The sequence below is a fragment of the Panthera leo genome, chromosome E3, assembly GCF_018350215.1.
Source record: "Panthera leo isolate Ple1 chromosome E3, P.leo_Ple1_pat1.1, whole genome shotgun sequence".
Taxonomy (NCBI): Eukaryota; Metazoa; Chordata; class Mammalia; order Carnivora; family Felidae; genus Panthera; species Panthera leo.
The window spans coordinates 30,320,630-30,344,703 of record NC_056694.1 but is presented as its reverse complement, the minus strand read 5'-3'; the positions used below and the strand labels follow the sequence as shown (position 1 = coordinate 30,344,703).

The 24,074-nt window shown below is 45.8% G+C and overlaps 1 protein-coding gene across 2 annotated transcripts in view; it reads left to right on the top strand.

Annotated features, from left to right (window-relative positions):
* SHISA9 (shisa family member 9) overlaps window positions 1–22,869 on the top strand; it is a 277,666-nt gene extending 254,797 nt beyond the window's left edge. Inside the window, exons 4-5 of one of the 2 annotated variants that reach the window (XM_042922258.1) lie at window positions 3,568–3,615; window positions 20,576–22,869. In XM_042922258.1, coding sequence (XP_042778192.1) covers window positions 3,568–3,615; window positions 20,576–20,955 — 428 coding nt within the window. In that variant the 3' untranslated portion in view covers window positions 20,956–22,869. The remainder of the gene's footprint in view (window positions 1–3,567; window positions 3,616–20,575) is intronic. The other variant, XM_042922257.1, reaches the window with a different exon arrangement.
* Window positions 22,870–24,074: the final 1,205 nt, after the last annotated feature.

Below are 24,074 nucleotides of genomic sequence, written 5' to 3'. Positions count from 1 at the left end.
TGTCTTGTGGTAGATTGAGTCGAAATGTAACCTGAAGTCTCCGTTAAGCACACGAGTTCCCTGGCTTGAGCCTCCAGTTTGATGGGTAGTTACGATGTGAAGAACCCACTTTATGGTTCTTCATAGGCAATGTTGATAGGACAGAGGTGTTTGGGAAAATGTCCAGAAGACTTACCTGCTGGTTCAGAGAGGGGTGGTTCCTGCCTCCAGAGCTGGAAAAAGACCATACTTTCACATAATTTCTGATGGACCTTGCATACAGAAAATTGACTACGCATTAGCATTTATCGCCTCTTGGCCCCATGTCCAGTTTTTTCCTCTAGGCACGTAAGACTTAAACTCCTGACCACATTTATTTTATTTTATTATTTTATAATTTTATCTACTTATTTATTTATTTAATATAATTTATTGTCAAGTTGGCTAACATACAGTGTATACAGTGTGCTCTTGGTTGTGGGAGTAGATTCCCATGATTTATCGTTTACATACAACACCCCGTGCTCGTCCCAACAAGTGCCCTCCTCAGTGCCCATCCCCCATTTTCTCCTCTCCCCCACTCCCCCACCCTCATCAACCTCAGTTTGTGCTCTGTATTTAAGAGTCTCATATGGTTTGTCTCCCTCCCTCTCTGTAACAATTTTTCCCCCTTCCCCTCTCCCATGGTCTTCTGTTAAGTTTCTCCAGTTCCACATATGAGTAATGAAGACATATGATATCTGTCTTTCTCTGCCTGACTTATGTCACTTAGCATAATACCCTCCAGTTCCATCCACATTGCTGCAGATGGCAGGATTTCATTCTTTCTCATTGACCTACATGCCCTTTAGATGCTTCATTGCAACCCTGGCTTCTCAGTGAGAGAAAGAGACAGGGCATACCAGCATTATTGATAAAGTGCCATGGTGCCTTCATTTTTACATTAAAATTTTATTAAGAAGATATCTTCTTTGTTGCTATTTGACAGACAAGGGGCTCTTGCCAGAATCCTGTTCCATTTTCCAATGGCACTGTTTAAAACCACAACAATGCACTTCAACATGGCAGCAATTTCCTCTTTCATCTTGCTGTATGAGTCATGCATGAGAAACCTACCTGATGCATGAGACCTCAGCCATGGATTGACCTCTACGTGTTTAATTTTTTTTTTTTTAAGTTATGGCAAGAAGAGGGCTAACATCATTGAACTCTCAAAACACTATACCTCTGAGGGAGGTATTGTTCCCAATCTTTGGCAGATGAAATTAAGCAATTTTGGCAGGTGAAATTAAGCAATTTTCCCAGCGTCTTCCAGTAAATGGCAGAGGCAAGAATCACATTCAGGATTACCTGATTCAGAATCCTGTGTTCTTTCCATGACATGATTTCATCTTCCAGAGGGCAATTTCTGGCATCAGAAGGCTATAACCAGACCAAAAAAAAAAAAAAAAAAAAAATGGGGAAGCACCTTTCCCTCTTTTTTGGAGGGAGGATTATTTATATTGAGTTATCTTTCTTTGTTTGAAGTTTAAAGTTTTCCCATGGTGCTGAGTATAATTGAGGTATAATATATTTAAGGTATACTGCAGATAAGGTAAAATTTATATGTAGTGAAATCTGCAGATCATAATTTTACAGTGGCATGATTGTTGAAAGGCACATACTCAAGGATAACAAACATCCCAGTAAGGATAAGAAATATTTCATCACCCAGAAAGTTACCTCACGTTTGTTTCCTCTCACCGCCTTTGATTCATCCCCCTTTAATAAGTGTTGAAGTTTTTCCACCCAATAAATATTTATCTAATGTCAGGGGTAGTAGCACCAAGCATGTAGTGGGACCTTACGTGTATATTTGGAAGCCTGTGTGCCACCTGATTAAGTGTCCTTATTTTCAGTGGATTTATGAAAGAGAACTTGTTACCACCTTGCCAGAGCTAAGCCCTGCCTTAGGTGGGGATAGGGGTGACCATGGCATGGTTCCTGTCTTCAAGTGATGAACTTGGCTTAGGGGTAATGACCTGTTTGGCGTCCGTGACTCAGTGACTCAGGCAGTCTTGTGTCCACCCACACAGGAAGATTTGGGGCCACATCACTATTTCCAGATGTCAATGAACCTGGGCGGGTCTCAACTTAATTTTAACTTCTTCACCCTCCTGTCCCTTCGTTTCCCCTCTGTTGTGAATAATGAGGGTGTTGAGTTCATATCGGCAGGGGGAATGTGGCAATCTGAGCGTCCTTTGGCATGCCTACGAGGCCAACCAGAAATGTTTAAATGAGACCGGATCTGTGCCCTGTAATCTTTCACATCACACAGAATGTTCCCTGCAACTCCTCTCAGCTGGCAGCCTGATGTCTGTCTGGAAATTGTGCAAAAATGCTGAGAACTTGGGCTTTTCAGGTAGATTCTTAAGAAAGGAAAGGGGAGCCAATGGCACACACTGATTGGTGAGGCCTCTGGCCAATGGACAGAGGCTGCTGCACAGACACGTGAGCAGGTTTACCCCCCTTTGAGTAAAATCCAATCTTACAGAGAAAGTCTAACAAAGACAGGCTTAGGGTGTGGCCATTGCCCTTCTTAACATTCTTTACTTTACACAAGAGGTTACCAGGGAGTTTTCTTAATAAAGTACCATCACCCAGGGCTCATTCAGCACACCTGAAATGAAATTCAACTTAGAGAAACTGATTTCTAAACAAAATTCCAAGCATTATGTGATGCTTAAATAACAAACTTGAATCCTGTAGCATTTAGGGGAATTTCCCTCCCTTAGGAAGAGTGACTCACAGAGAAACTTGAATTTGTTCGTTCATTCATTCATTCATTCATTCAACAGTATTTTTCTTTCTTTTTTCTTTTTTCTTTTAATGTTTTTATTTTTGAGAGGGGGAGGGTCAGAGGAGGGACAGAGAGAGAGAGGGAGACAGAGGATCCAAAGCAGGCTCCATGCTGAGGGCAGAGAGCCCCATGTGGGGCTCAAACTCACAAACCCTGAGATCATGACCTGAACCAAAGTCGGACGCTTAACCGACTGAGCCACCCAGGCGCCCCATCAGTATTTTCAAACACAGATTATGCGCATGGACAGTCCCTACCCCTTGGGTGCCTGCCACCCAGCCTGTAAAGTTGCAGTCACTGCAGAGCCTGGCCCAACCTTGGATTTCCCTCTAACTTTTTCAGGAGAGGGATTGCAGTAAAACAGGATCCAAATGTATCTTGTCAACCAAGTGTTGTCATTAGCCAAAGTGACCTCATGCAACTCACATTTCCCTTTCTTTCTTAGAGGGTTGAGATTTAGAGCCAGATTCACTGCCTGAGAAATCTCTCTCTCCCTGACGTAACTGAAAGCATCTAGGCCTTTTTCAAGGGACTTCTTCTGACCCTCTGTTAGGTGTTATCTTGATGCTGCAGAAGGAAGTGCCTACAGAATCACATTTGCCCGTTTGGTCTCTCGCCCTGTTCCCGGGGCCCCTGAGGCCTGCTCCCCACCTGCCTTGGAGGCTGCGGCTGGGGCCGGCAGCAGGTGAGGGCAGCGAACACGAGAAGCCGGCCAGCAGATCAGCATCTCTCGATTGTTATTTTTTTAGGAAGTTCTGATGGTGACTGGGCAGTGGCGACGCTTAAGTCACCAAAAGGTACTGTACGGCTCTTTCTAGCTCTTTTGTCTAGGTCTTGTCACATTTGACATTAATCATTGGAAGCACAAAGTGTCCTGGTGTCTGTGTGTGACCCAGTGCCACACGTGTGTCCCCATTGGGTGGACCTGAAATCCGTCTAAGTTCCAGCATGTAGGTGTTCGTGTGTGTGTGTGTGTGTGTGTGTGTGTGTGTGTGTGTGTGTGATGTATCTGTGCTCTGGGCTGTTGGAGAATGTGCTACCCGCCCCCCTTCTCAATATTCATTGCCTGAAGGAAAATGTCCCTATCAGACACCATCCAGGTAAGACATCCAGGAAATGTTTTATTTTATTTTTTTTTCAGAAAGCAGCCCAAGCAAACTAGCAAAACACAAGGTGAATTAATGCAGGGGAGAAAACACACCTTGTGAGGCAGAGATAAACACAGTCAGGTTCTTGGCTCCAGGTCTTGGGGATGATTTAGCCTTTTTGCTCTGTTCAGCTTTCCTGAGGCGGTCTGGGGAGAATCAGGAGTCCTTTACATGGAGTCTGTGAGTTTAACCAGCTGGGTGGCTGGACCAGGAGGTAGCTAGCATCTCCTCACTCCCTACCATGTGCCAGACAGGGTGCTGGCCCTTTGCATCATGTTGTCACTAAATTCCCTGATGACCCAGCCGTGCAGGCAGTGTCCTTCCCCTTTAGCGATGAGGACATGGGCATCTGAGGGAGGGTGTCTCGCTTACGTCCACAGCTGCTAAGTGCTGGCGTTGTAGTTTGGACCCGCATCCGTCTGACTCACATGCCTAGGTTATTTCCCACCTGAGTGTGATGGGAGTAGCTCTTTTCAGAACAGATGAGAAACTCTGTTCCCTTCTGCTTTCACTCCATTTGCTTTGTTGGATTTGGCGGTGGGGAGGATGTCACTGACCCAAGGCGGTGGAGGCAGAACTGTTTAGTGACCTTGGACTGGGGAAATTAGAAGGCCTCACAGGGCTCTAGACAGGATACTGGCAGTACCATTTTTGCATTCTTGAACGATAGTTTTGGTTTTCAAGTGGAGCTGGGATTAGGGGCAAATGGCCTGGAGGTAGCCCCCCCTCCCCCCCCCCGCCCCCGGAGGCTCCTACGATTACCCAGGTGGGCGGTGGCCTGGGCCAGGTGCATAGAGAACACAGAAGACAATGAAGTGGGAGACAAGGGACTGTAGAAGGTCATGAGTATGTGCCTGTGAGCAGGAAGGAGGGAACAGTGGGCCCTCACTGGTTCTCACATTTCAGCTCCTTGAGCAGCATCAGCCTCCCCCAGAGGATTGTTAAAACCCAAATCCCTGGGCTCCATCCTAGAGCTTCTGATTCACTGGGCTTTGGGCTGGGCTCGAGGAGTTACATTGCCACCAGGTTCCCAGGGGATGCTGCTGGCCTGGAGACCACACTTTGAAAACCACCACAGTAGAGAAATCTTGCTGGGAACTAGCACCCTCTGGTTAGGTCTCTAAAGATCTTTCTGTGGGCTGAGGGTTCTGATGAGGGGAGTTTGACTAGTTCTCAGTGGCTCAGAAACAACCTGAGCTCTGGGGGGAGCATGGAAGGGAAGGGGATGCACTGTATTCCCATATCCACAGAGAGAGCCTTAGACCCACGAGTCTGCTAAGGATCCCTTGACTACACAGTTGTTGCTTTTAGAGAGGCAGATTTTTGGGTCTTGCATTAGGTAATAACTGTTTACATGTCAACATCCATTTTTAGAAAGGCAAACAATTTGGAACATGACAGACCTACTAATTTGAGGCATAAACTTTTTTTTTCTCTCCCGTGTGAAAAACAAAGCCATTATGATTCCCGTGACAGCATTTAGAGGCAGTCAGCACCCCTGTCTTTATATCAGCTTATTGTTGTCTGATGCATTTAGGAAATATTTCAGGATGGGTCAAAAGCAAGGGCTTGGAAGCTGTTTTTCCACCCAAACTGGGCTAATTTCACCTGTCCTGTTAAATGCATCTTTATTTATCCTGCCTTGTCTTGGGGGTGGAGGGGGGGGGGGAAGGGGTCTCAGAGTTGGCCAGGCCCAAGTTCCTCTAGAGTCACTGATCTTTCTCTAGTGTTCTCTACTCAGTCTCTAGACCCTGAGTCTACATGAGGAAAGGGGTCTCAGAGTTGGCCAGGCCCAAGTTCATCTAGCGTCACTGATCTTTCTCTAGTGTTCTCTACTCAGTCTCCAGACCCTGAGTCTACAGGAGGCATGATAACAAGGTTGGGGAATTTGGATGGCCCCTACCTCCCACATGCCGCTCCCTTCTCAAAAGGGAGACACATGCAGGGTGTGATGGGTTTAGCCCCAGACACTCCTGGGTTACAATCAGGCTCATCATTCAATACTCTTGTGACCCTCAGCAAGTCAGCCAACCCCTCTGAGTCCCTGTTTTCTGATCCGCACAACAGAGACCAGACTGTCACCCACTGCCTAGGTTGCTGTGAAGATAAGGTAACGTGTACAACACGTGGTGCGGTGCCTGGCATACGGAAAGTGGTAACCACATGAAGGCTATTACTGGCATCATTATGACTATTTCCAGGTGAACAAATTAAAGGCTCTGGAAAATCTCGTGGTAACAAAAACTGTCAGACTCTACCACGTCATTTCCCAAACACTTTTGATGTCTGGTCTCTCTCCTCTTCAGGAAACGCAGTTAACCTCTTCATAAACAGGGGCATGAATGTGGCTAGAAACCCACTCTGGGAACGTAGGGCAAGAAGGAACAGAGGAGTAGGAGGAGGGGTGCGTGCCATGTGGGGAGGTTGGTGAAGGAAGGGATAGCTGCCTAGAAGAAAAGACAAGGTCCCTAAAGATGCAAGTGTCCTGCTTCCACCTGCATGATCTATAATTCCCTTGGGAGGTGAACCATATCTGCCAGGATTGAATATGGCAAACAGATCACACCGGTTCGCGCCATTCATTTTTCTCTGAGGTTTCTCATGCACACCACCCCCTAGTGGTCCCTGCTGTTACTCCACCCGTGTCCAGCCCTGGGAACTCCTGGCATAATTGTTGACAGTGCACCTGGGAAGACACTACCCCCTCAAGCCCAGTGGACTTTCCTTATCAGCACAAAGCCATGTCTTTTGAAACCTGGTTATTTGCAAAATGAATATTTGAACCTGACCTATCGCTTAGTCCAGTGCTACATTGGAGCACTGAACTTGGGGAAAATGCCAGCATGGTGCTGTGTACTGTGATATAGTCACTCTGGCTCTGATCAGAAGCGGACCATATGCTTTTGCACAAGCCACTCACATGCTCTGAACACCCATTTCTACCATTTCCAAAGCAGAGGCAATGAAAATCCACACCCTGTTGTGTTTGGGGCGGGGGGATGTTATGAGGTAATACAGGTAATACACGGCAATGGTGACAATGAAGAAAATGCACCTGATTCAACCTTTCTGCTTTTATGGATGAGGGAACCAAGTCCCCTGAGATAAATGAGGTTGCCCGAAGTCACATGGGAAAATTCCATCATACCCAGGACACGGACCCAGTCTTCAAAGAATGGCTTAAAACCTGGACTCAGAATCACTGGAGATGCTTGTTACAAATGAAAATCCTTTGGACACATTGCAAAGAAGCTGGAACCACTGGATGTGGGACCTCAACATCTTTTCATCATGTTTCTTTTTTTTTTTTTTTTTTTTTTTTTTTTACATTTTGTAACTGCACCTTCTGGATAATTCTCTATATACTAAAGTGTGGACCTACCTTTCCTAAGACCCAATCCCTAGATGCAGTTTGCCCTACAACGCCAATTCCACATGCCAGCATTCTTCCAAACATGAGTATTTTTGGTGTTTGCTGAAATAAAACTGTTTTCTTAATTGAGGGTTTGAGCTGGAGCCCCAGCTGGAAAGTAGGAACATTAGAGGTGACAGTCTTGGATTTGGTGTCCTGCCCTGACACTCATCAGCTGTGGCACAGAAATTTGGTGGCCTAATTACTCAGTATCTCTGGGCCTTAGTTCCCATTGTCACATGGAAAAGATGATATTGCCTTTTCGTCCGTCTTTAAGAGGGTTTAAGTGAGATAGTGTCAGTGAAATGGCTGAGAGCGTGTCCAGCACAGAGTAGGTGCTCAGTAAATTCCAGTTCTTTCTTTTTTTTGAAGAATATTGATGTAGCTCAATAAATATTCATCCAAGAGATGCTACAGAAGGCACAAAGCAGTAGAAAACATGTAATTTGGGTTGCAGTTCTGTCGGGGTGCGCACATCTTGGGTAAGGACCCACGGAAAAGCAACCTTAGAACATTACTTCATGAAATGCAGCCTTTTGCAATTTTCTGATTTGGGTTATTGGTTTGCTGGTGAGCTGGAGGGTGCAGAGCAGGTGGAGGATAGGGAGGGGATTTTTTTTTAATAAAAATCAAATCCCACCAGCTCCTAAGTATGGCCTCTTTTAAAAGCACACAGTGAGCACTGGAGTTTTGATGAGCTTTCCTGGGAACCCATAGGGCATGGGGGAAATTCTCTGCTTTGCAGAAAAGGCCGCCGTGGTAAGATTGCAGTAAACATTTTATGCTAGTTTGAGAATATGCCCCTCAGAGGCTAAGCCAGCTAGATCTTATTCATTCCAAACTTCGCTGGCATCTTGCATGGTACCCATGGCAGATAACAGACACTCAGTATGCATTTTATTAACAAATTATTAAGTGAAGTGAGGCATAGCATTTGCAGGGAATCCTGCAGTCTTTTCTGAAGAGGTGCTGGGACACGGATAAATTAAGCAGATGGAAGTCCAGGAGACCTGTGTTCCAGATCCATTGCTGCTTCCACCTAGTTTGGTATCCTTGAGCCCTTCAGTTTCTCTCCTATAGAATGGAAGGTTGGGGGTCATTGATCTCTTTAGCCCTTCTGTCTCTGTAACCACAGATCCCAGGCTTTGCTCTCATTGGCTTGCCTTGTCACGTGCCCACCTCTGAACAAATTGCTATAGTAAGGGCAACGAAATGGGTTGATTGTAGTCACTGGGGAATAGCTGGGGGTGGGAGAGTGGAGAGGTATGTCATCTAAACCATGTGGATCAACAGTAGGAGACAGGTGGATTCCCCACCTGAAAAGAGCCACCTACGGGGGTCTTCCTAGAAGTAGGATGAGTAAATGATTGGTATTTATATCAGTAGTCTTGCCATAATAATGCTGCATAACAAGTGGCCCCAAACCTTGTGGTTTAACATTTATTTAGCAGCATTTACTGAGACTAGGTGTCTGTGTACCAGTGACTTATATTGACGTGGGAGTTTCTTCACAGCTCAGCTGAGTTGACCCATCTACCTGGGAGGTGGCTGGATGTTGGCTGATCTAGGCTGGTTTTAGCTGGAGTGACTGGGGTGACTTGGCTCTGCTCTAGGTGTCTCATCCTCAGAGAGGGTAGCCTAGACATCTCATGACGATGACATAGGTGCAAAAGAGAAACACAAAGAACTTTATCAAACTTCTGTTATGTCATGTCTTCTACCATTCATTAATCACATGGATGAACTCCGAATCCGCTGGTGGGAAAAAAAGATCTTCCTCTTTTGGGGTGAGTTTCAAAGTCACATAAAAAGAGCATGGATAGAGGGAAGGGTGAGGAATTGAAGCCATTCATGCGTCAATTTAACATAGGATCCCAAACCTTACGATTATCTTTGAGATGGCCCTTTGCCTATAGCATTTTGGAAGGAGGTGCATTGTATTAAGGATAATAACCTGTATTTGTTTCATTAAGAAAAAAAAAAAAACTTGGGGCTTCTGGGTGGCTCAGTCGGTTGAGCATCCGACTTCGGCTCCAGTCATGATCTCACGCTTCATGATTTCGAGCCCCTTGTCGGGCTTTGTGCTGACAGCTCAGGGCCTGGAGCCTGCTTCTGATTCTGCGTCTGCCTCTGTCTCTGCCCCTCCCCAGCTCATGCTCTGTCTCTCTCTCAAAAATATATAAAGATTAAAAAAAATTAAAAAAAAACCCAGTTGCATAAAATTTCACCAGAGGGGAGGTTGATCACAAGATAAACCACACAAAGGAATTTCTGAAAAGAAGTATCTCCATCTCTGGAGCAGCAGTGTGAGATGCATGGAAGGGTGATGAATGAATGAATGAAGTTTCCATCCAGGACCATTCTGTGCAGGGGGCTCTGTGGGCAGCCATGGCTGGACCCCATCTTTATTCAACAGCCTTTCAGAAAGAGGTGACTGCATAGCAGGCCTGCCTAAGGACAAGACAAAAGACCTGTAGGGTTCGAGGCCTGGAGTTCACAACAGAGGGGCTCATGGCATAGCCTGGACACCTTTGGTGCACAGCCCAAGCCAGGCGCTGTTTCAGAATCTTCTCCAGCAAAGGCAGTGGGAGCCCTCAGGGTTAAGACCAAAAAAAAAAAAAAAAAAAGGTCCAGGCTCCTGGACTCCCCTTGACAATTTTCTTTCTTAGAGAGACACAGGACTTCAAGAAAGCTGGGAGCCCTGAGCTTTATTAGGACCTGGTTCAAATGCGACTTTTCTTCCTTGTGCCTCTTTAGCAAGGCCCAGAACCAGGTGAAACAGGGCTAATTCACCATAAAGACAGTCCTTCTCATCTCCTCCCTGGCCCTCTCCTGTCTGAGAAGCTAGGCTTTTTTCCTGCCTTTCTTGTTTCTGCCTGCTGAGACAGTTTCAGGAACCTGCACAGATTTATAGAATGCATTTTAAAAGAAGAGAGAAATACCTGGGTATTTTTTAAACATGAACTGTCCCCGCTTTTGCTTTTTAATTTAGCTTGTGAGGGAGGAAAAAGAAGTAGAGACCCAGAAAATATTCCTGTATAAGTAAAAAGCAAATATTGTCCTACTGAGCCAAAGGTCCCTACAGATACAGTGGCTTGAGGGAAAGAAGTATATCTCTGTTATAGACCCGAGGGGTGGTGGTTGGTGGGGCAGCTTGACTCCAAACTGTCCCACGGGGACCCAGGTTCCTCCAACACCGTTTCTCTACCACCCTCTACCGGATTGTCCTCGGCTGCAGTGTTGTAGCTGGTGGCTGTCATAGGCTATGAGAAGGCGGAAGAGAGGACACCCAGGGGAAATGATTTTCTTGCAAGCAAGTAAGGTGAAGTGGAAAATTGGGTGCATCCCTTTTGCTAACTTCACGTGGGCAAGAGATGAACTACATGGCCAAATTGAGCTTCCGAGAAGGGTGAGGAAATGTAGCTCAGAGCTGGGTGGCCATGTGCCCAAGAGAAAAGGGTAGAAAGAGACCCGAGAGACAAATGACCACGTGCTACACCTTCCCAGGAGATGTGCATTTAAGGAGGCCTGCCTTGTGCCATGCGTAATGGTTTGTGCTTTAACCTGCCTTGTCTCCTTTATTCCTGTACTGCACCCTTCAAAGTCAGTCTTAGTATCCCCATGTGAGTTTCTTTTCCTTTCGAACAATGACAGCAACAGCAGCTACTGTCTGTTGAATACCTACTTACGAGGCAAGGACATTGCTATTGTATATGATTCCCTTTGGTACCCTCACACTCCTGCCACGTAACCCTGGTTGTTTTATTTTCAATTTTGTTGGTGACCTTAAGAGAGATCAGGTTATTTGCTCAACGTCTCCAGCTTGTAAGTGGAAAACCTGGGATTTGAACCCAGATCCATCTTCTTTCAAAGGGTAGGCTCTTTCCGCCATATTGTAAGGAAGAATTTACGGTCCCAAAAAATCAGGTGGGCTTTCTTCCAGACATCGTTAGATTCTTCCAGACCTGATGCACTGCATCCTTCAAGGTGTAGCCTCATTAATACTTCTTTCTTTTGCTCATTAATCCTTCTGATTCCTGAAGTTTAATGCTGAAGCCTTGCCTTTTGAGTCTCAGGCTCTGCTATGGCTGTCAAGAGCCCGGTGTAGGATTCAAAACCAACACTTTGGCTCTCTGTCATCACTGAAATTGATTGCTGCTCTCTGGGTGATGGGGAGGGGATGCTAGAACCACAAGAAAAGGAAATATTGGGTAATATCTGAAAATATCCCACTACATTGAGGGAATCAGCATGATGTAGCGTGAAGAGCCCAGGCAAGCACATCTGCCTCATTGGCTTGGGATGGGGTGGGAGCCAGATACATGACATAGTATGGAGAGTGCCTGGCCCTGAGTGATGAGGAAGGAACTTCCGTCTTCTCTCAGTTCTGTGAGAAGTGAATGGTTCTTTCCAGCCCAGCTCTGGGACAGCTGGTCTGCTTTTGGTCAGTGCCCCTCAGAGATGCACAAGACCTGTGCACTAGCCAATGTGAATGCTGGAAGAGTCACAACCTGGCAGGGAGAGTCTCATGTCACCCTCAGCTCCCTCCTCACCTCAAAGAAGAAGATAAACATAGTTTATCTTCTTAAGAGGGAATTTGGGGCTTTGTTAAACTTCCCATGGTGACATGGGAATATGTCTTGAGAATATGATAACTTACCTGTACACCCCCACCCCTGATGTCTGGAGAGGAGGAATCGAGAAAAGTGATTTTTCTGCATAATTCTCATTCTGCCCTCCATTTTCTTTAGTTTAGGGGGATGTTTTCCCACATATAAAACCTTCAAAAGGAAACAAGACTATTCTCCATAAGGCAGGCAGCCTAACCAGGGAAGTGGTGAGTGCTGTAGCCACAAATTCACAAATTCCAGGATACCTGGTATTCAGCCAGGTGTCCTGGGTTCAAATCCCAGTACCGTCGCTTGGACAAGTTGCCAAAGCTCTATAGCCTCAGTTTCCACATTTATAAAATGGGACTGATGATGGCACCTACCTTAGTACTGTATTGAGAGTATTACACGGGTTAACAAATTCCCTAGCCAAGTATCTAGAACAGAGCACACACTTAATAAAGATGAGCTTTTACTCAGTTTACCACTGGGGGAGCTGGGAGGGAGGCCAGATTTCTGCTCTAATGAAGCAGTCTCTAACCAGCCCATGCCTCCTTCACCCACCTTCATCTTGCTTCCTTGAACGAACTGCTCCTCTGCAGTCATGCCTCTGCAAGACTATGGCCAGGGATATGGAGCTGGGCAGCACCAGGTTCTCCTGCCCCAGAAATAAAGGAACTTAACCACTGCTTATTCCTTAAGTTTCTGTAAAGCACAGGGCACAGGTCAGTCTTCCATGATGCGGACTATGTATTAGGGTTCTCCAGAGAAATTGAACTACAGACACACAGATATATCCTATTATTTATATATATTTGTATATATCACACATGAATTTAATATATATATATATATATATATATATATATATATATATATATATATATATATTATCAGTTTGATTGAGGCAATTCCCCATAATAAATCTCATATATATGTATGTATCTATATGAATATTATAAATATTCATATATATGAAAAATAGGATATCTATATATATGAAAGGAGATTTATTATGGGGAGTCGGTTCATGTGATTATGGAGTCTGAGAAGTCCCATGATCTATTGTCTGCAAGCTAGAAACTCAGGAAAGCCAGTGGGGTGATTTCAGTCCAAGTCCGAAAGCTTGAAAACCCGGGGAGCCTATGGGGTAACTCCCAGTCCAGGAGCAGAAAAGCAATGCCTCTCCTAGTCCAGGGGCAGAAAACCAATGCCAGGCAGTCAGGAAGGACATGGATCTTCCCTTCCTCTGATTTTTGTTGTATTTCATCCCCAAACACATTAGGTAATTCCTACCTACAATGGGGAGGGCAATCTACTTTACTGAGTACATCCGGAAATACCTTCATAGGCACATCCAGAAATAAAAATTAATCCAGACACCCTGTGGACCCATCCTAGTTGATGCATAAAATTAACATGACACACTAGATGGCCTGAACAGGAGACATTCTGCCCATTTCTAATATTCTGGAGAATGCTGTTGGTATGTGAACTATTTCCAGCGCTTCCTTGCCTTCATCGGCATGAATCATTGTACCCCTATTATATGCCAGGCACTGGGCTAGGTGTTGGAGATACAGTAGTGAGCAGAGCTGATAATGGCCTCTACCCTAATTGGAACTTATATTCTAGCCAAGGTAGACAGACAATACCCAAGTAACTAAGAAAGATAACTTGACAAAATGACACAGGGTTAAGAATATACAAGATGGGGAGAAGTGACAAGGGCAACTGGGGGTGGAGAGGGCTCTCTTTTGACTGGGTCATCAAGAGGAATTTTAGGAGGAAGTCGCCTTTGATCAGAGAACCAAATGACAAGAGGGATCCAGATACGCAACCAAGAAGAGCCTTTGGGCAGCTAGGACACAATTCAGTGGCTCTGACATGTGGAAAAGCTTGGTGTGTTCAGAAACAGAAAGGACTCCTGTGCGAACTGGGTTGAAGAGTATCCCTCCAAATCTGTACCACTCAGAAATTAGAACGTCTCCCCACCCTGGGAAATAGGGGCTTTGCAGATGTAATAAGTGAAGGTGAGGTCATACTGGATTCAAGTGGATCCTAATGCAGTGACTGATGTCCTTATAAGAAGAGGGAAATTTGGACACATGGACCCACGCACAGGGGATGGCCAGGTGGAGTTCGAGGCACAGATTGGAATGAGGCAAAAGGCAAGGAACACCAAGGATTGTGGTGACTACCAGAGGCTAGAAGAGGTGAGGAAGGATCCTCCCCTAGAGCCTGCAGAGGGAACATGGCCTGCTGAGACTTTTTTCAGACTTCTGGAATCTGTGAAAGAATAAATTTCTGTTGTTTTAAGCCACCCAATTTGTGGTAATTTGTTATGGCAGCCCTGGAAAATGAATACACTTTGTGACGGGTTCATAATAAGTGTGGAAGAGACAAGGGTGGACAAGTAGCCAGAGATCAGGTCACACAGACCTTGGGGCCACTGCAAATAACTTGGATTTTATTCTTAAGTGTAATGGGAAGGTTTATCACTTGCTTTCAGCCTATTCTTGGACCAAAGACCGAGGCCAGTGAGGAATAGCAAAAGCTTAGGTTGGTTGGGGCATTGCTTACCAGGTTAAATTCATCACCTGAGACCCAAGAATATCACCGAGTGGTCATGAGCTGTAGGAAGCTCTCCTTAAGACATCTTTGGCTCTGGGAAAGAAGGTAGGTGGGAGGCCACCTGTTGAGACCCCCAGATGTGTGGCATGTTGTGGAAACTGGTTCTTACTTTGACTCTCTCCATCCCCACTGAAGTGAGGCTCTATCCCACCCTGCACCTGTACAAGTGTCTGCTGCTAATTAAGGGAGAGACAGATGGAGGAAGGTACAGTTTAATATTACAGCCTTGGTTCCTTCAAGGCAATGAGGCTTATTGGAAGGAAAGCACCTTTTTCATTCTTTCTTCCTCTTTTTAAATGAAGAAAAATTGAACTAGAGAGGGCCAATGTTGTTGAAAGGCTCACACATCTTTTTCTTGGTTGGCTTGTCAGCCATCTGCCCATAAGGTATCGGGGCTGATTAGGTTAATGCATTTATTAATGGGGCTTTCAAGGCTGTTCAATGAATCTGTTATTTCTTTCACAAGAGGAGTTTTGATAGACTGACAGGGACCATACGGCACAAAGCCAGGAGAGGCCAGGTAGGCATTTCTTCCCCCTCCGGAGCCAAGTTAGAGCATACCAAAAGCACTGGAAGGAAAGCGTCCCGAAAATTGCATTTCCTGGTTATGGGAACAGTTCATCCACCACCATCCACATTCTTGTTATTGAAATACTCTTGAAAATCACTGTTTGAGGAACAGTGTCATGCCCCAGGCAACAAATCTGTGCCATCTCTGTACTTCTCTCAAACACCTCAGAGTCTAGTGGAGGGAAGATGGTCAGACAAATGAATAGCTGTGAATGATACAGTGTTGCCTGCAAGACGTCAGATGGTCTGGTGAGCCCCTGCCTTCTTCGCTCTACCAAATAAGGCATCCTGTCTGTTTCTTGAAGCTGCCACACTCCTTCCCACCTCAGGGCTTTTGCAAATGCTGTTCTGTATCAGTCATATACTGCTGCCTAACAAAGTATCCCAAAGGGCAGTGGCTTCATATAGCCACCACTTATTGGACTCGTAATTCTGGGTCAGCTGGCATTTCTTCTGGTTTGGGCTGGAGTGGCTGTTCTCAGCCAGTTTTACAGTTTGGGCTTCCTTCTGCACATGGAGGCAGGAATCCAAAAGCCTGATAGCAGAAACTGTAGAACTCTTTAAAAAGCCCCAGTTCAGCACATGAGTGACATCACCCGGTCATGCTACTGGTCAAAGCCAGCCATACGGGCAGGCCAACTTCAAAGGATGGGGAAAGACATTGCACCTCTTGATGGAACCACAAAGTACTGTGGCCGTGTTTGCTATAAGAACCACATGTGCCCTGGCCTGGAATTCTGCTTCTGCTACTCTTTACCTCCAGCTGGCAGCTAAAGGCACGTCCCCGAGGGGGCCTTCCCTAATCATCCCAAATAGATCAAGTCCCCTTCTTAGGCCACTTCATAGGGCAAACGAGGCCAACACACAGGGTAGGTGGAGGGAAGTGAAGGGGGAAGGAAGAAAGGAAAGAAGGATGGTTGGTTTGGATCAATGCCCCCTTTGTACTTAGCAAGTTGCCTGGCACAGAGTGAGTGCTCAATAAATGTCTGTTGGATTTAATCCAGTTCTTTCATAAGCCAGGAGACAGATGAAATATATGTATCGAATAGTTCCTGCATTCCAGAACTATGCTATGTAGCTTATAGATCCCATATAATTTATTCCTCATAACAAACCTGATTTATCCCCATTTCACACAAAAGGAAATAAAGCTGTAAGAGGTTAAGTAACATTCCTGAGATCTAAACACAGGTCTGTCTGATTCCAGAACCCCCAGATTCGTCTGCCCACCCCCCTCTTTCCCCAAGTACCAAACACTTTCTGTGGTCAGGGGCTCCCCAGTGCCAGGCTCACCAAGAGACCAAGTCAGGGTTGATTATGGAGAAGGTTGTAGATTCTCCATGTGGGACTCCATGACTCCTCTTAATGGAGGACTCTCCCCATCCCTGCACTGATCTGGCAAGAGTTGAATGTCTTTGTGACTTCTTCTCTTTAGAACTTTTTGAGAAAACATCACCTATCCCAGCTGTCGGGACACTTAGTGCATAATCAATTTTCTCGGTTTGTCAGACATGGGAAACCTTGAATACATTCCCTTCTCTGAGCAGAACTTAGACCACTCCATTGTGTGGAAAGAGGAACTGGGGAATGAACAATTCCAAATCATGACTGGGGACATAACGAGGGTGAGCGAGACTTTCATAAGAGACTTCTGGGAGGAATGGGGGAAGGAAGCTTCCACTCCCACGACTGCCCTGATATTCTATGTGCATTCATGATATTTTGCTCCTACATCGACTCACTGAATATTGGTTGGGTACCTAATATCTTCCAGGAGGTAGGCTGGACAGTGCTTATGAAGTATTGGGCAGGAATCTGACCTGGACTTGTCCTCTTGGAACTGCAGTGGGAGAGATAAATAGTAACGAATGAAGTACATTAACAAGGGCAGAATGGTAACTATGATGCATGCCATGGAGAAGAGCCTATCATGGTGGGATCTGACCTTGTTAGACATCCTAGAAGGGAAGGTGGTGGGAGGCGGCTGGAGAGAACAGGAGTGAGGTCAGAGGCCACTTCCCTTGAGTTCTCTAGGAAAAGCTATGTGCCAGCACTGTGCTAGACCCCAGGGCTGTGCCTGTGGTTTCATCTCTGGCTGCACCTTTAGAATCACCTGGGTGGAGGGGCCTTAACAAAAAAAGAAAATCTGTGTCTGGGCCAGACCTGCCCAGAGATTCTAATCGAATGGTTTGGGGTAGCTATCCAGGGATCTGAATGCTTGAAAAGCTCTCCCCTGTGATTTGCATGTACTGCCAGGATTGAGAGCCCCACAGATGCAAAGATAAAGTCCCTGCCTTCAAAGCTCCAACATCTGGTTCCCAGACCAGACTTTATTGTAAATATTCATAATACTGAATAGTTCTTCATAGCACTTACCATATGTATACTTTTATGCAATTTCTGAGATTATTTAGTCATTATCTGTCTCTGCCTACTAGATGCCCAGCTCATGAGGCCAGGGACCACATCTGTTTCTGATTCCTCCTTAGATTTCCACTGCCTAGCACATGACCCATGCCACTGTGTTGAATGGCTGCATGAGCAAATTGCTTGAGGAGGTTTTGGTAGATGAGGGACATGGTCACTTTGGCATTTTAGAATTAGGCCTCTGGCTTCAGTGTGGAGAATGGACTGGGTGGAGGCACGACACTCAAGGAATGGAGGCCAGTTTGGTGGCTGAAGTGGAACAATGTTCAAAGTTGGGGGTCAGGTGGACCGTGTTACAAGAGAAGCATTTGCATGTGTAGCTGGAAGGACTTGGTGATTTATTAGTGGTAATAGAGGAGAGGAGGAGAGTGGAAGTCAGTGAATGCCACCGTGCTTCTGGCTTGAGTGACAAGCTAGTTGGCATCCCCACTGGAGAGATAAGGAAGAGCCTGAAGAAGAACAGTACTTGTAATGATGATGTGTTCAGGTTTGGGCACTTGGAGTGGGAGATACCTGTGAATCTGTCCTAGAGGTACCTGGATACATGTTCCCCGACTAAGTCCAAGGGGGAATATCAGAGCATCCTTCTGTTGAAACTTTATGGCATTGGAAACCTAGCACTTTCTTCTGGAAGGCAGAAAGATAGAGATCTAACACTGACTTGAGTTTAACTCTTGCCACTTCAATGCCTGGTATGGTGAGAATGTATATTCTTGTCTTTAGTAGCAGATTCCTTTTGACAGTGACATTCCGTATCTTCAGACACCTCTAGAATTTATGGGAAAGGGGGACTTTCTCTTGAAAGACCACATCAGCCAGGAGTACTTATATTAACGAGGACAGAAACCCAACATAAACTGTATTAAGCCTGAAAGGTTAACATGTGGCTTCCTGGGGTACTGTGTTGAGTCTGAGTGGAGGCCAGGCTGCCAGGACAGCACAAGTGTGATCCATGAGGGACATCTGCCACGGACACGGAGGGAGCAAGGAGGGCATACTTTTGTCCCCTTGGTCCTAAAACTGAAGCTTTCCCTCTACGGCCTTTCAAACGCATAAAATAATGTCTGTCGGACTTCGGTTCTCCCCTGGATTAGTCACTAGCTGTGGGTAACTTTTGTTCATCACTTCATATGTCTGAGTTTGACAATTTCCTAATCTATCAAACAGGGGTTAAAGCCCCCATCTTTCCTACTCCTGAGAGTTCTTGAAAGAAGCCAATGGGAAAATAAATCTGGAACTATAGTGGCTTCCGTGAATTTACATAAATTCACATATCACAGTGTGAGATGTTGTAAGTGTGGATGAAAAAGCAGCAAATATCTTTCATCCCCCAAGAGATGGAAGTTCAAAGGTTTATTGCTAATAAATACATTTTATGTTATTTATCTTATCTATTTTAAGTAATCGCTACACCCAGCATGGGGCCCAAATTGACATCCCCAAGATCAAGACTTGCACACTCCACCGATGGAGCTAGCCGGGCATCGCCACTAAGAAATAAATTTTCAAAGTGTAGAGCACCTTATAGTAAAAGAATTGGAAGAGAACATAAAATAAAAGATCTCATAAAGTTATCAAATAGATAAATAAAGAGGAAGGAAGGAAAGAAAGAAAGGGGGAAGGAGGGGAGGAAAAGGGAGGGAGGAAGGAAGGGAAAAAAAAGAAAAAAAAGGAAGAAAGAAATCATGCTGGAGATAGTGTGGTGAAATGGTGTGGAAGTTGGTGTAACAATTTTGTGGCGTAGCTAGCAATATGTATCAAGACCCTACATAATATTTACACCCCGTGGTCATGTAATTCCACTTCAGGTAATTCATTTCAGGGCCGGCTAGTAGAGATTTCAGGCTTTGCGGGGCCACACGGTCTCTGTCACATGTACCCAAACCCACTACCCTAGTAGAGCAACAGCAAACACAGACGGTAGGTAAGCAAGTGGGTGTGACTGTGTTCTTGTAACACTTTATGTACAAAAATAGGCAGCACCCACATCTGGTCCAGGGGCTATAGCTTGCCGTCATCGGATGTAGATTAAGAAAATATTTTTAGAATTACTCTAAATGCAAAATTCTAAATACAAAGAGAGCTTGAGTCTTAAAGATTCTTATTTCAGCTTTATTTATGTTAACAACAGAGTAGCAAACTTCACTGTTCATCAATGGGAGGATCGATTGATTTTAGTAGTTCTACCCAATGAAATATTATGTACGCATTAAAATGTTCATTAGTGGTTTGTAGCAACACGGAGAAATGCTTGATAGAAAGTTATGTGGAAATTAAGCCATGATTTATAATGATAATTAGCTTGGAAGGGGCTAATATGTAAATGCTTCATGCACATCATATCATTTAACCCTCTGAACAACCCTATGAAATATATATACACATGCACACACTTCTAGGAGATGGTGGAGTTGGGGTTTGAACACAGGCCTGCTTAACTGCTAAAAGGCATCAAACACGCTAATAGAAATCCCAAATTAAACCGCGTTTACTGAGAAAACCAGAGGAAAAAAACAGCCAAGTGTTGATTTCAGCGGTCTTGCATGGTGGGTGACAGACACGAATATTTTTCAAGATGTTCACTAATTCTCCTAATGAGAATGCATGATTTTAATAATGAAACAACACTTGAATTTTGTAAAAAAGCCAGGGATGTACAATGCTAGGTGCGCCGTGGTGGAGAAGTGTTTATCTGGGGGAGATCCAGAGTTTCCGTTGGAGATGCCCTTACCTTGTTGGTCCTGATCTTGATTGTGAAAGAAACATGAGCCTCTTTCCTTCTGTCCTCCTTCCTTCTGTCTGTTCCAGATGGAGATTCTAGTGTGTGTCTCGTTTGGACTGTTGGCCCACTTTGATGCTGTGCTCTGGTACCCTTGCCAATCCCTAACTCTCTTTCTCTCTCCTTTCTCTCCCTCTCTCTTGCTCTCTCCTCCCCTTCCATGTCCGCCTTGGACAGCCGACAAGGTCAATGATGACTTCTACTCCAAGCGACGGCACCTGGCCGAGCTGGCCACCAAGGGGAACCTACCTCTGCACCCGGTAAGAGTGGAAGATGAGCCGCGGGCCTTCAGCCCTGAGCATGGGCCCGCCAAGCAAAATGGACAGAAGTCACGCACCAACAAGACGCCCCCACATCCCCTGGCCTACAACTCCACCACCAACTTCAAGGGCTGGGACCCCAACGAGCAGTCTCTCCGGCGGCAGGCTTACGGTAACAAGGGCAAACTTGGCGTAGCCGAGTCGGGCTCCAGCGACCCCTTGGGGACTCGCACCCAGCACTACCCACCCCCACAGCCATACTTCATCACCAACAGCAAAACAGAAGTGACTGTCTGAGCTTTCACTACAGGAAGCATCCTGGAGACCATACTCAACTGAGAGGCAAAAAATATCCCTGGCCCACACCCTTCCTGCCCTCCCCGACATGCTCCCTCACGCCCTGACTCCCCATACCAACCGACCATAAACCTGCTGGCGACGCGGAATCATGCTTTTCTTGGGTCATGCCTAACACGTGTCGGCGGGCAGCTGAGCAAGGCCGAAGCAGGGATGTTCAGCAATACAGCAGAGGGGAAACTGAGGCACGGTTCTTTCGACTTCGGGCCAAGGTGGCCGACTCACACGCCCAAATCGTGGGGCTGATTTTTTCTTTTCCTCCTGACTTAAGACTGAAATCCATGATGACGAATTAAAAGTAGCACAACTTAGAAAAATTGTCCATTCGAGCACATATTCCATTTACCACGTGCTGTCTGTTTCCAGGTGAAAGAGCCGGGGGTGTGGGGAGAGGAAAGCGTGGAGGGTACGACAAGAGTGTACTTGAGAATATGAGCTGTTTGGGGAGGAATCTGTGTGCATTATAAGTGTTTTCTAATCCCGAGAAGTAGTGACGTGGAAACACGCTTTTGACGAGCGTGAGACAGTCCAACCCTTCTATTTATAGTACTTTTCATATTGTCAATGTTGGAAGCAAAAAACAACAGACACTTGAACTCACAAGGAATAAATAAGACCCTGAACCCACCAATAGTGATGAGAAAGAACGTTGTAGAGAAGTCCCGTAAAGACCATGACCATGGACATGGGAAGGATAGGCTTCTATGGCTGGGAGAGGGTCCAGAGAGTGTTAAATAACTTTTTTCTTAAAAAAAACAAAAACAAAAACAAAAAACAAAACAAAACAAAAGAACAAAGATAAACGAATACAAGCCCACTACAAAACAGACAAAACGGCAAATCAATTTTTGTCCCAAATCCTCGCGACTTAGGAAACAAACAATGGCATCAAGAACAATGACACCAAAATTCACGGTTGAAAAGTCGACAAGAGGTGAAAAGGGGGCCCCCTATTTCCTGCCTTGCCTCCGAGACAAGAAACACAGAAACCAGTCCTCCATTAACTGTCTCTCCCTGACTCCCCTCAGCCCTTGCCACCACCGCTGCCAAATTTCAGCTGCTTTGGACTGAAAATGTCATAAGCGTGGGTGGTGCCTTCAATGTGTTACTGTTTAATGACAGTCTTGTTACCCAAGTGCAACCTGTGTTCTCTTGGCCCCCCTCCCTCCTGTTTCCTGCGATAATAGAAGATGTTTCTATCCCCCCAACCCTTTGTCGGTGAGCCCACCCATAACACACTTTGAGGGGGCTGCTGTGATGTCAGGGGTACCTAAAGACGAAGACACCCCCCCCTTTCCTCCCACCCTGTCACCACTAGTCCTCCCTTTATCTAGCCCCCCCAGACCTATCAAGCATTTCTGCATCTCGTAATTCCAATGGTCCTTCCAAACCACCTCCCCAGATACTTCCATGAATTCAGCTCCCACCCAGAATTCCCTGAGGTGGTTTTTCAGATGGGTTCTCATAGCCAGTGGCCCTTGGGTATCCCAACAAAGCCAATGTCCCTGCTAGTTTTGTTTAGTGGAAGCCCAAAGAGGAGAGTGGAGACACAAGAGATTTTGATTTTAGGTGAGAAGTTTTCAACCAGTCCCTAATGGCCTTAGCCAGTTAATAGGAACCTCCAAGTGACAGCCCCCTGGCCATCCACCCCCACCCCCAGCTCTTCTGGTGTCAGACTCAGAGAATTCCCCAGGATGGCCACGTGCAGAGTTCTGCCTCACCCGTTTGTCATCTCGGGCATCATGGAAGCAGGGAAATCCGGTGTTTATTCGCCTTCTCATTCCCAGCTGATCTGGGGACATTGACAACGCATGGTATCTCTCTGGGCCTTGGCCTCCCATCTGAAACACAGGCAGTTGGGGCTAGATCAAGCTTTTCAAGGTTCTTGGATAGCAAAACCTCTGCCAGTTAAAAAAAAAAAAAAAAAGAAAAGAAAAATCATCCACAGATACCAGTATCGAAGATCCTCATTTATAAAGTGGTTCTGTGCTGAACAAAGCAGGGCTGTCAGTGGCGGGGCGGGGGGCAGATACAGTGCCCACCTTCTCAGCCTCTTTGCCAGGATCCCAGCACACCCCAGCGTGGAGTAAACACCGCCAAGCTTGGTCAGTGTTTTCTTGATGTTAGTTCCAGGTACTGCAGTGTGCTTTGGCATCCCTGTGTGTCTCCATCGCTGTATCTAAAGGGATTCATTCTTAATACCTCGAATTTCTAAAAGGAAAACTCCCTCTCATGATTCCAAATAGAAGAGCGGTATCGATCACCCTAATAGAAAAGAAGGAAGAAAATAAGTACAAAGGCAGCAAAGCAACAGTTGTTAAGCTCTAGGTAAATCGTGTTGCTTGTGGAAGGGTATGACTCTAGAGCCAGGCTTTGGGATTGCGCACATGCGCGCTCTCTCTCTCTCTCTCTCTTCCCTCCTCACACTCCTCTCTTTTCTTTTCTCTTCTCTTCTCTTCTCTTCTCTTCTCTTCTCTTCTCTTCTCTTCTCTTCTCTTAAAAAGATGAGCATGTTAAAAAGTTCTTGAAGATCTACCGGCACCCAGTGGAGACATTGCACTCCCAAGGGACTCCATCGGAGTCTAAATGGAAAGGAGCCGATTCCCTCTGTGACTGGGTGTTAGCCAGTCCTCTGTCCACATGCTACGATGAATCATTTTGCATTCGTGAGTGGCGCACGGCGCATACTTCAGGAAATGCTGGTGGGCTTCTCTGGGAGGGTCCCCCCAGCTCCAAAGTGCTGGGGGTCTGGTTTCCCTTTTATAGCTCATCTTGCCCCCTGCCCTCAACTCACTTGGTGTCACCTTTATCCTGATCCCAATTAAGGGCCTTTCTTGGTCTCTGCAACTACAGAATTTCCTTTTTCCTCCGTGTTCCTTCTCTTCTGAGTCAACTGCATCCAGCAAATTGTGTTATTTGGGGGTCTGGGCAGGAAGGTGGCCGTGTGGTCAGTAAGATGTGGCAGCGGATGACTGAGAACATATCTTTTAGGTCTCATTACCTTTCAGGAGGCTTTGTGAGCAGGGACTGTTGGACAGGGAGGTTTATTCTTTGGCATC